Genomic DNA, 13,084 nt, shown 5'->3' with positions numbered 1-13,084 from the left:
AGATATATTTGTGTATGTGTGTATATGTGGGCAAAGTATATTCAATATTATTCTCCATTACTACAATTTAAAGACATTAATTCTTTTTCTTTTTTTTAAATATTTTATTTTTTTTTATTATTTTGTGTGCGTGTACCGTCAAATCAGATCTGACTGGTACAGGAGGATATTGCGCCTCCTTCTCCGGCAGAGCATCTGGTGGATTCGAACCGTGTTCCTCTGGGATTGCAGTGCAGCTTCTTGCCACTAGGCCACCAGAGCTCCCCCTAAAGACATTAATTCTTTTTCTATCTTCCTTATTCATTGTCCAACTTTCACATACGTAAAAAGCAATTAAGAACACCATGACTTAGGTCAAGTGCACCTTAGTCTTTAAAGTAACGTTTTTGTCCTTTAGCACTTTAAAGAGGTCTCACAGTAGCAAAGAGATAGAAGCAGCCAAGCTGCCAATCAAGAAACAAATGAATAGAAAAACTGTGGGACATTCATACAATGGAATATTACACAGTATTAAAAACCCAATGAACTTGTAAAACATGACACAGTATGGATGAGTCTGGAGACATTATGCTGAGTGAAATATTTCAATCAAAGTACACATACTGCATAGCACTCCTATTACAAAGAAGAACTGGAAAGAGTGGATATATAATGAACACTGCACTGGAAGAGATGAGGAGAAGGATTGTCTTGAAAGGAATGTATGATTCGGCATCGTATGCTTGACAGTTAACAATCTGTAACAGAAGGTGTTCTGTTGAACAGATTATCTGGGAGGCTGGGCTCTATGAGGAGAAATGTGGGGTCAAGATTGGTGGACGATTTATCAACAATCTGCGTTATGCAGATGACACAACCCTGCTTGCTGAAACTGAAGAGGACTGAAGCGCCTGCTGCAGAGTGTCAAGGACTACAGCCTACAATATGGATTGAGGCTCAATGTCAAAAAGACAAAGATTCTCACCACTGGACCAATTGGCAGCATCAGGATGGATGGTGAAGAGATTGAGATTGTACACAGCTTTAGTTTGCTTGGCTCCATAGTCAACAGTCTTGGCACCAGAAGCCAGGAAATTAAAAGGCGCATTGCCATGGGAAAGTCTGCTGTTATGGACCTCTCCAAAGTGCTGAAGAGCAATGGTGTCCCTCTGGAGACTACGGTGCATCTGATACAGGCCATGGTCTTCACAATCACTTGTTATGCATCAGAGAGTTGGACAATGACCAAGGAGGATAGAAGGAGAATTGATGCCTTTGAGCTGTGGTGCTGGAGAAGAGTATTGAGAATACCATGGACTGCTAGGAAAACAAACAGATTTTTCCTGGAAAGGGTTAAACCGGGTGACTCCTTGGAGGCAAGGAGTCTGAGGCTCCGTCTAACATACTATGGACATGTTGTGAGGAGAGACCGGTCCTTAGAGAGGGACATCATGCTTGGGAGGGTGGAGGGACGGCGCAGGAGAGGAAGGCCCTCTATGAGGTGGATTGATTCAGTGACTGGGATAATTGGGATGGGAGTGTCGGAGACAGTGTGATTGGTACAGGACAGAGCGGAGTTTAGGGCTGTTGTACATAGGGTCGCTATGAGTCACAGGCGACTCGACGGCACATAACAACAACAACAGAAGGTGCAAAGTGAATAGGAGGAGAGAGAAGAGGAAAATGTGCAACAATGAATGAGTAAAACACAACCTTTTTGTAGACTTTAATTAAAATCACAGTAAAACTAAAAAATAAATCCTTGACAGAAGATGTGCCCAAGCAGCTTATTTGTTTTTTAACTTTCCTGCTCCCTCTATGGTTGTTGATGATGGATCCAAATAAAACTAAATTATTGATTACTTAATCTTTATTTGTTATAATGTTACCTGTTGGTCCTGTTTGTGGAATTTTTCTTTCCTTGAAGTGTATTCCATCCTGAAAAACTTTTCTCTTATTCAGTCTTTTATCTTATTCAGTATGTATGTACTCTTAAGTTGAGACTGACTGATAGCTGACCCTACACCATCTTTCTCCCATAGAGCAGCTAGAGGATTCAAACTGGGTACCTTTGGGTTGCCAGTGAAGCTCTTTGCCACTTGGCCAAGAGCTCCCTTCAGTAAGTATGGAAAATCCGTATATGGCAGTTCTGCTCTGTCCTACAGGGTCACTCTAACTCTACAGGGTCAGAATCAGTTCAGTGGCAGTGAATTTAGGTTTTTTTGTTTGACTTTTCCAAGTTAACAATCCTCTGCTGTCCTTAAGAAGGTATTACTCCAGCTCCCAAATTTTGGGGAACTTAGCATGGAAAGAGTTCTGGAGTCTTACTAGTTAATCTTTTACTCTATTTCCCTTGTTTTTAATAGTATACTCACACCTTCAATTCTGTTCTATTGACCTTCTGTTTTAACCTCTGCTGAGAGTAAACTTAACTTGCCTAGGAAAATGAAATGGAATGAATAATATGATGATTACACTGCCTTTTAAAATATTTTTTACCAATTCTGCTTCTACTCATCACATATACCCTCAAGACCCATCCATGCAAACACAAGTACATTCCTATCCTTAGTGCTTCCAATGTTTGGTCTTTTCTGCAGAGATAATGTACTTTTTCCTGATCTTCCATCCTACCTTCCCTACATTCCCCTCTTGCCTCTCTTCATCCCACCTCTGGATTTACAGTCTTCTATTCTGGGTCAAGCCATTCATTTTCCACCTTTCTTTAACATCTGAGAAGGGGTCAATTAGTTTGAGGTTCTCTCTTTATTTTATGGGAGGAATTGGGGCTGTTTTCTTAGTAGTCTTTCTATCTAAGACAAGGTCTAGAGGAGACAAATGGAGGGCTGTCTTTAGGGAGAGATTTGCTGTGTTTTCTGGAGAACGATCTTCTTTGAGCCTCAGTTGCCCATCACTCACTGTTAGATCAGTTTACCGTGTCAAAAAACTTCAGAAAAAAGTAAAGCCACAGCGCATCAGCAAAATTTTGTATTATCGAAGAGAAATAATGATGGTATTTAATCCATCATTAAGTACAAGAAGATGTGTTTAGTTTTGAAATGAAATGAGAAAAGCATTTAGGCCTCTGCAAGGTAGAGGTGTGGGTATGTGTGCCAAGGAATCTGAACACATTTCTGTATTGGTTCACAGACAAAGCATAGCCACATTATTTTGAAAGAAATAATAATAAGTACTATTTGAAAATCAATGTGAAATACCTTAAGTTTAGATAACTTATAAAAATTTCTCTCCTCAGAAACTTCATTGTAGAATAACCTCTTTCCATATTGGGTTATAAAAAGTTTCATAAAAACATTAAATTAAAATCCTCAAATTTCAAAATCCTTAAATCTCTGTCTTCTTCAGAATTCCTTCTGAAAAAACAAAATGATTCTTTCATAGTGATCAGGCAAATTCTACTTGGCATATGGATCAAAGGGCTTAATAATTTTTAATTGATGCTTTCTGCTGACTCTTCAGTATACTGTCCAAACAGTCTGACCATTCTTGCCAAATATTAGATTGTAGATCTATGGAGAGACTAGTATGTTATGAGGGCCTTCAAGTTTATCTCCCTGTCAAAAACTCTCTCCTTCTCCCCACTCCCCTTTTCCCCCTAATGTTCTTCTCACCCCTTCTTTTTCTTCTCCCTTTCCTCTCTTCTCCCCTCCTCCTCTTCCCCTTCTTCGTTCCCTTCCCCACTCCTCCTCTGCTCCCTGTCTCCTTTTTTCTCTCTCTCTGTAAACATAGGCACTTTTTTTTTGTAAAAGGGCTATTCTTTACATAAGAGAGAGAGAACATCACCAGCCGATTCAGCCCAAGCCTGATTCCTAGAGGCAGAGGTGGGGCATACCTCCTCTCCCTGTTATTTGACAATTCTAATACCAACTGTCTGTCTTGCAGCACTCTACTCTCATCTGCTGGGATTTTAAATTTATTTAAATGGCCACAAAGACCAGACAGTTCTGACACTTAATTAGGGAAGTAACAGATTACAGTTCAAAATCAGGAAAGATGTGGGATACAGCTCTTCAGCCAGGCCTACAAACACCTCTTTTGACCCCTCAACCCTTTTGGGTCAGCTTGACCTCTGCCCAGCTCAGGGAAAAGTTATAAAACTCTTAACTACCCTGATAAGTCTCTGGAAGCAACCCACCTGTGAGCAAGTCTTCTGCTTATATTCTGCTTTCTTACTCTTTTGATCAGCATACCCATTGTACCTTCTTCTGATTTCCTGGTTTCTCAGCTACCATCTTCTTGCCATCCATCCTACACAGTCTGTATGTAGTATTATAGCTCTTCATGTTTTATCTCCTGGGTCTAGAAGACTCCCAGTGTAGGAGTCCCTGATCCCATTCCACTCAAGTCTTGTCTTCTTTGCAGTGGTCTGGTCCACCCTATGCTCTGGGATTGACTCTTAAATGTAAAAAAGGATGGCAAATGACACTCATCTTTCTTTTTAAGATTCTGTACATCATATTTGCATGATCTTGCCACTATAAGAGTGACATGCATCTTACATTATTAGCAAGCTGTCCAGTCCCCTTCATGTACATGAACTCCTCATTTGCATAAACCCATTGGCAATTTTGGTTGAAGTTACAAAGCTCATGACTAGAATGATCATATTAAAAAATTCCTGCACTACTTTCCCTGTCTCCTTTACTCTTGTTTTCTGTGTCTTTGCTTTGTAATTTTCCTCCTTTTTTTTTTTTGCAGTGGCAGAAACAAGGAATGATAGTGCAGGAGAACAAACCTGCAGCACAGATTTAACTATATTGTTATTTTAATGTACTGAGAAACAGACTTTTAGAAGAAAATAATTGTTTCCTTGAGTGGGCTATTTGTCCCATGGCATCAGACAAAACTTACCTAAAGGTGAAAGCATATGTACTTGGCTAGCCAACTAGGTTGTTCACATTGAGTAGTAAGTGATTTTCTCTATTTACAAACCCATTTTGAAGAATGTTAATGGAACCTCTAGTATTGGGGGTTTTGGTCTAAGAGGTTATTAGTTTGCCTTGTAAAAAGACATATGGTACCACATTGATGGACCTAAAGCACTTGCTGCAAAAGGTCAAGGTCTGCAGCCATCAATATGGCTTGAAGCTCAACATCAAGAAAACAAAGATTCTCACCACTGGGCTGATTGGCAGCATTTTGATAGATGGTGAAGAGATTGAGATTGTTAACAGCTTTAGTTTACTGGGATCCATAATTGATACTCTTAGTACCAGCAGCTAGGAAATCAATAAATGAATTTCATTGGGAAAATCCGTTGTCAGGGATGTTCCCAGAGTACTGAAGAGCAACGAGGTCAGTCTGCAGACGAAGGTACGCCTGACCCAAGCCATAGTTTTCACAATTGCTTGCTATGCATCAGAGAGCTGGATAATAGTTAGGGTGATAGAGAATTGGTGCCTTTGAGCTGTGTGATACTGGTGTTGAAAATACCATGGACTGCCAGGAGAACAAACAGATTCATCCTGGAGACGGTGAAACCAAGCTGCTTCTTGGAGGCAAGGATTTTGAGGCTTTGTCTGACATACTTTGGGCATGTTACAAGGAGGGACCAGTCCTTGGAGAGGGATATCATGCTTGGAAGGGTGGAGGGATGGAGAAAGAGAAAGACCATTGATGAGATGGATTGATGCAGTGACTGGGGTAGTGAGGGTAGGCATGTCGGAGACAGTAAAGTTGGCATAGGATAGAGTAGATTTCAGGGCTTTTGTACATAAAGTCACTATGAGTCTCACATGCTTCAGTGGCACATAACAACAACAGCCTGATGTAACAATAATCCTGCTTTCTGATTATGTGATCTATTTCCTTCCTAGTGACTGTTTTACAGTGAGTGTAAAGCAAGTATAATGTTATATATTTAGAGACAGTAACAGATTTTCCAGTAGGAAAAGATACAGTGTAATTGCTTCAGTGACCTATGTAATAGAGCACCCAAAACTTATTAGCTTCAAACAAAAAATACTCTTTCACTCTTTTCTTTATGAAGTGAGGTTGGCCGGGCAGTTTTCACTTAGCAGTTTTCATTTGGTTGCAGATAAATATTCAGGACAGTAGTCCTCTGAAATGATTGGTTGGTTTTGCCATCCCATTTTACTGGGTTAAACATCCAAGATGGCATGTTCACAAAGGTGGAGTTGACTTCTGGGGTGTCTCTAGTTCCTCTCCTCCTATTTTTGCTTGAATCCAACCCTAGACTTTCTGTCAGAAATGTTCTTGTAGTTTTGACAAGTTATAGTCACCACAGTGCCAAAGTTAGTAGCCAGCTTTCAGTGCATATTTTATTTAATCTTTCAGTGTATGTGATAAAGTTCTCATTAAAGCCATGTTTTCCTTTTACTTCTGTGACAGCTGCTTGGCATGACACTTCTCTGCTGCTTTTTGAATTCCTGTTAGATATTTCTCACCTTCCTCACCTTGTAAGTTTTGGACTCAATTTAAAGCATAGTATATTCAGAATTTTACTTTATTTCCTTCTTCCAAACCAAAAATTTAAGAGGTATCTTGACTGTACTGAGATCTCATATATAATCCATTAGCAGATCCTGGCTTCTCTATCTTCAAAGCATGCCAGTACTCCAGGCTCTTACTTTTATCACTCTTAACTTCATCCAAGCAACCTGTTTTCTGGTGGATTGGTGAAATAGATTGTGTCCAGAATCAAGTTCATACTTCCCTTTTTGCCTACTCATGGTTTATTCTCAATAAAACACTAGAGTGGTATTTTCAACACTTACCATATTATGCCGGTTTTTTTGTGTACAAATACTCCAGTGGCTTTCTATCTTGCTTAGGATAAAAATCCAACTCTTGAATTTCAAAGGTTCTACCTAGGGTGATTTCTCTTGCTTCTCCAGATGCATTGTCACTAGTTTTCTCCATGTTCATTTTGCTTCAAGTGCACTGACCTCTTTGGTTGTCATGAACATTCTTCATCTGCTGCTACCTTAAGTCAGGCCTTTCTGCAGTCTTGACCCCTTGTACTTAGCTTTTCCCAGTTTCCCCAGATGTTGTTGTTTCCTTCCACTCCTATCTGTGTTCATAGTTTGACTTCCAGAAAAGTCTTTTTCTGATCATTCTGTCTAAAAGTAGTACCTTTCCTTGTCCCAGCATACCCTGAACTACTAATTTTCCCTTTGCTATGATATTTCTTCTTGAAACTTTTTACTGCCATTAAGGTTTCTTGCCCTCTTGCTGCAAAAGATTAAGGACTCTAGCCTTCAATATGGATTATATCTCAACATCAAGAAAACAAAGATCTTTACCACTGGGCCAATAGGCAACATCATGATAGATATTGTCAGTTATTTTATCATGCTTGCATCAACAATCAACACTCTTTGTACCAGCAGTCAGGAGATCAGGAGATTTATTGCACTGGGAAGGTCTGCTTCTAGGGACCTCTCCAAAATACTGAAGAGCAGTAATGTCAACTTGAAGACTAAAGTGCACCTGATTTAAGCCATGGTCTTTTCCATCATTTGGTATTCATCTGAGAGCCGGACAGTAAATAAAAATTACAGAAGAAGAGTTAATGCATTTGAGTTTTGGTTGTGGTGTGGTGTGTGTGTGCGCGTGTGTGCGTGTGTGTGTGACATGCCGTCAACTCACAGGCAATTCATAGTGACCCTATGCACGAAAGGCCTGGACATCTCCTATATAACTTTCGTCTTCTCTCCAGATTTGTAGGGTTTCCAGAGGCAAGCTAAGTGGATGCCACTCCTACTTCCAAGCTTGTTTTAATTGGGGAGCTTCACCAAACACTGTCCACCATGGGTAACCATTCTCGCATTTGACTCATCAGTGTCACAATGTTTGGCTTCACAGCAACCACGAGTTACCTCTGTACAGCCAGTGGACATACCAGGGTTACACGACCTTTGGCATGGGAGCTAAATATCCCATGGACTGCCAAAAGACCAGACAGATATGTCTTGGAAAAAGTGCCGTCAGATTTCTCCTTGGAGGCAAAGACGGTGAACCTTCATCTCTCATACTTTGGGTGTGTTGATAGGAGAGGCCATTCTTTAGAAAGTGGTATCATGCTTGTGGTGGAAGGTCAGTGACAGAAAGACCTCCAGTGACATGGATTGACACAGTGATTAGCGTGTGGGTCAAGTGTGTCAAAGGTGATGAGGATGGCACATGATAGGACAGGATTTAGGTTTATTGTTCCTAACGCCACTGAGAGTCATACTCGACTCCATGACACCTAACAACAGCAGCAGTAACAACAACAACAATTCTTTGCGTGTCTAGTTTGTCTGTGTTCTCTCAAATAGAAGTACCGTAAAAGCAGGAACAAATTAATGGCACAAAGGAAGTTCTCCATAAGCATTTGTTACTTGAGTGAATGAACATTTGTGTATGTATCAAAGGATTATTATGTGTTTTGATGGAGAAAATAATCATTACTGTGGAACTTTCTCTTTTAGACAGATGGTCCTTTTGTAGTGATAACAAAGAAATACACATGCTAGAAACACATACCACATTGCCTTTTTTGTCTGTCTTCCTATCTCAATTTTCTAGATGCTATAATTTGCTTTGGCCTTGTTGCTTATTGAAGTAACAAGAAATTTTTCAGTTCTGACAACATTGTGTAGCATCAGGGTGTTTAACTTTTATTCATCATTCATCAACTTATAGAAACAATAACTTACTATTTGAAAATGATGCAATTAGAGTACATGATTCCTAAAGTCTTCCAGTAAAAAATACTTTTTTCCTTAAAATGAAACTAAGAAAGAGGGGATAAATGATGTGCATTGAAACAGACAAGGGGGGAAACTGTATAAAAGGAATATATGATTAAGTATTATTGGTATGACAAGAGTCCAGAATAAGAGCTGCATAGTAAAGGGGCTTGGGGGGAGGGGGACTATTATAGCAATGAAAGAACTTTTTTCCCAAAGAAAAAAGCAAGCTGGCCAGGGCGGGGGGTGGGGTGGGAAGGACAGGGGGGAAAATGTGCAACAATGAATGGAAATCCAAGTTCTTTATAAACTTACGGTAAAATTTTAATTTTTAAAAAATGAAACTTTAAAAGTCATGCTGCATTACTACTTAGATGATTTCTAAGTAGTACTAATGTTCTCAACATTTTAATCACAGGATGACTGCTACCTTAAGCTTATGGGCTTATAACTTGCTTTATAATGAAGTTTCTTTTGAATCAAGCTTATTCTTGCATCTTTCAGTGAGAGACCCAGGAAAACAATCATACTATTGCAGTAGTACAGGTTGATCAGTCTTCAAAAACAGTCTTTAGAGATAGATTACATCCCAAGAATTATGCCTCCTGTGTGGTGTGCTGCCTCTGAAAACCCACTTGAAGGTCAGCTATGAATTGATTCTGACACAAAAGCAGATGAAAACAAATAATAGAAGTAAGAAGCTCTGATGGCCTAATGGTAAAAATCTGTGCTGCAGTCCCAAAGACATGTTGTTCAAATCCAACAGTGGTTCCATGGGAGAAAGGTAGGCAGTCTGCTCCCATGGGATTTTCTGTCTCTGAAAACCCATTGGAGGGTCAGCTGTGAGTCAGTTGCAACATAATAGCACACAACAACAGCACAATAGAAAGAAAAATATTTTTAAATCAGAAATTCACTTGTGAGTAGACAGGATTTGGTTCTTAAATTGGTATTCTTAAGTACATCATTTTGCTAAAGCATATATTCTCATGACATTTTTAATATGCAAAATTAAAACCACTATGATGTCCATAATTAAGTTCTTTTATGATATTTCTATTTAATTCTTACAAAGGTGACACTTTATTAAACTGAAAAGGGTAGAAATCTCAGGCATTATGGCCACACATCATTTAGGAAAGCTAATTAAGAAGCCTAATGAGGCCTTGAAACCAGGAATGAATCTCATACCAGAGACTATACCTTGATACTGAAGCCTTACTTCCTTCAAAATAGACAAATTCTTTCCCCTTCTTCTCTTATACCTTGAGTATTTCTCCTGAGAAAGCCAGAGACCCTGAAGGGTGGTTGATATCTCTGCTGTTACCTGCCTTATAACTACTTTCAGAAAAATAATAGTATGTAGCTCCTGTGCAGCTTTCTGTTCAGATTAGAAACATTGATTTACTATTAAATAAATAGTTCAAAATGAGTTAAAGTGTGGATATGTACGTGATACTATGTTTTTTATCTAGACCTGGCATATTGCTTGACAGGTAGGTGTCGTAAGAAGAGACTTTTATGCACACCCATATTTAGTGAGGCTTTGTTCACAATAGCAAAGTGTTTGAAACAATCCAAGTGCCCATCAAAAAATGAAATGGATAGAAAAGCTGTGATATATTCACACAATGGAATACTATGCTGCATTAAAAAACAAGGAACTCATAAAATATTATATAAAATGGGTGACCCTGGAGCACATTATGTTGAGTGAAATATCTCAGTCACAAAAGGACAAATACTGCACAGTGCCATTGTTGTAAAGTGGGTCTGACATTGGGGTTGGGGAAAAATTAAGAGGGGATAAATAATTTATTGTTGTTAAGTGCCTTTGAGTAGTAGACGACTCATAGGAACCCTATGAATGAAAGACCTGAGCACTGTTCATAGAGTTTCTGGAGGCAAGCTGTTTTGGAAGTGGATGCTACTCCTGCTTCCAGGCTTGTTTTTATCAGGGAGCTACACCAAACACTGTATATCATGGGTAACCATTATAGCATTTGGCACATCAGTGTTGCAGTGTTTAGCAGCTATGAGTTATGCCTGTACAGCAATGCAGAGACCAGTGCTATACCACTTAGAAGAATGTTTGGCAAAAAACAATTTAAACCAGGCCCTCGGGCCCCAATGAGTTTTTAAATAGGAGGCCTTATTACATCACCTCACTTCCCTTAGTAAATCAACATTTCACCCTACTGCTCACCAGTCCAAGCCAAGAGATTCTCTAAAACCAGGTCCTGTAGATGACTTTCAAACTAGTCTCCAGCACCATACTGCCTACCAAACAGGGTTTTTAAATAGGAGGCTTTATCACATTGTCTCACTTCCCTTAGCAAATCAACATTCCATGCTATTGCTCACCAATCCCAGCCAACAGCCTCTGTAGAACCAGCTCCTGTAGATGACTTTCAAACTGGTCTCCAGCACTAACCTGCCTACTAAGGGTTTTTAAATAGGAGTAAATATAGGTCATATAGCCCTGGTCTGTCCACTTGCTGTACAGAGGAAACTCGTAGTTGCTGTGGTGCTAAACACTGTGACACCGATGTGTCAAATGCCATAATGATTTCCCATGGTGGTCAGTTTTTGGTGGAGTACCGATTAAAACAAGCTTGGAGGCAGGAGTGGCATCCACTTCTGAAATAGCTTGCCTCCAGAAACCCTATGAACCTGGAGAAAGGATGGAAGTTATACAAGTGTTCAGGTTTTTCGTTCAAAGGGTCACTGTGAGTCACCTACAACTCGATAGCACTTAACAACAACAACAGCATAGAGACAGATCATTTGGCCTAGTGAACAGAAAGTAATGCAGCCAAGCCAAAGGTGGTTGACTTTAATCCATGGTCCTCAGGTCAGTTTTTTTAATTGTTTTTGGTGAAGCATTCTTCTAGGTCATATAGCCCTGGTCTGTCCACTTGCTGTACAGAGATAACTCGTGGTTTCTGTGAAACTGACCACCAGTGACACTGATATGTCAATTATGATAATGGTTACCCATGGTGGACAGTGTTTGGTGGAGCTCCCCAAATAAAACAAGCTTGGAAGCAGGAGTGGCATCCACTTCCGAAATAGCTTGCCTCCAGAAACCCTACGGACCTGGAGAGAGGATGGAAGTTATACAGACTTTTAGGGCTTTCGTTCCTAGGGTTGCTATGAGTCGCCTACTTGATGGCACTTAACAACAACAACAAATAATGTATACTGTATTGAAATAGATGAGGGAGAGAACTGTTTAGGAGGAATATATGATTAGATATTATTGTGAAGACAAGAGTCCAGAATGAAAGCTTCATAGTGGAGTGGACTGGGGAGGGGAGGGGGGATTGTGTAACAATGAATATTTTGTTTTATTTTTCAAAGAGAAAAGCAAACTAGATCAGAGCAGTGGGCAGGGAGGAAAGTGTGCAACAGTGAATGAATGGAAATCCAAAGTATCTAAACTTTCATGAAAATAAAGAAGTATCAATAATAAAAAGAAAGACTTTTAGGCACTAGGAACTAAGAACTTTAAGATTTTGAAATAAAATCCTCTGTACATTGCTTTTTCTTAGAGGTTCAAATAAGCACTTTTCATGTTTTAATTACTTTTCTCTCTTTTCATTCTCTTTCCACATTCCCTTTTCATTTCATCCAACTCCCAAAATGTTCTTACAGAAACACAAAGTAGATCTTTTCTACAAACTTCGCCATGTGATGAATGAGCTTATTGACCTGAGAAGGCAGCTACTGTCAGGTCACCTGACTCAGGATCAGGTGCGGGAAGTTAAACGCCATATCACCGTGCGCCTGGACTGGGGTAATGAGTAAGTATGAATAGTGTATGGGCATCTCTGCATTTCATTTATGACCACCCAGCCCTCATGGAGTTGAAGCTCATCTTTATTGTGTAAAAGACGATGCTGTGTTATCCTCTGAGCTGTGATCAGGAGTGGTTGTTTCTTCTATTTAACAGAGGACATTGGTTCTAGTCACAGAAACACTCTTCTAGAAAATTTTAAGAGTTCAACCAGATTATCCTCTGAAATTTATTATTGTTCAAATTCCTTGGTTCTTGATCTCACTCTACTAAGTATGAGATGCTTCTCTAGGAACTTATCCCTCCTGTGAATGTGGCCCAAGTATGTGAAACGGAACAGAAATCTCGCCATCTTTGCTCCCGAGGAGCATTCTGGCTGGTTGTACTTGTTCCAAGTCAGTCTTATTATTCTGGAATTCCGCTGTATATTCAATATTCTTTACTACAGCCATACTTCAGATGTGTCCGCTTAGCTTAGGGCTTCCTCATTCATTGGTAAAGAAGAGAGTCAGCAAAAAAAGGGTGAAATTGGGGGAAGGGATTGTATAACAATGAAAGGATTTTTATTTTACTTTTCAAAGAGAAGAAC

General features: G+C 39.6%; 1 protein-coding gene across 1 annotated transcript in view; it reads left to right on the top strand.

Moving 5' to 3' along the window:
* Positions 1–13,084, top strand: part of DOCK3 (dedicator of cytokinesis 3) — a 310,047-nt gene that overhangs the window by 87,435 nt on the left and 209,528 nt on the right. Inside the window, exon 4 of the mRNA XM_006892272.1 lies at positions 12,354–12,502. Coding sequence (XP_006892334.1) covers positions 12,393–12,502 — 110 coding nt within the window. The 5' untranslated portion in view covers positions 12,354–12,392. The remainder of the gene's footprint in view (positions 1–12,353; positions 12,503–13,084) is intronic.

Source organism: Elephantulus edwardii, unplaced genomic scaffold (genome assembly GCF_000299155.1).
Source record: "Elephantulus edwardii isolate Elephantulus edwardi_28Jun2011 unplaced genomic scaffold, EleEdw1.0 scaffold00113, whole genome shotgun sequence".
NCBI classification, from domain to species: domain Eukaryota; kingdom Metazoa; phylum Chordata; class Mammalia; order Macroscelidea; family Macroscelididae; genus Elephantulus; species Elephantulus edwardii.
This window is presented reverse-complemented; position numbering and strand designations above follow the sequence as displayed.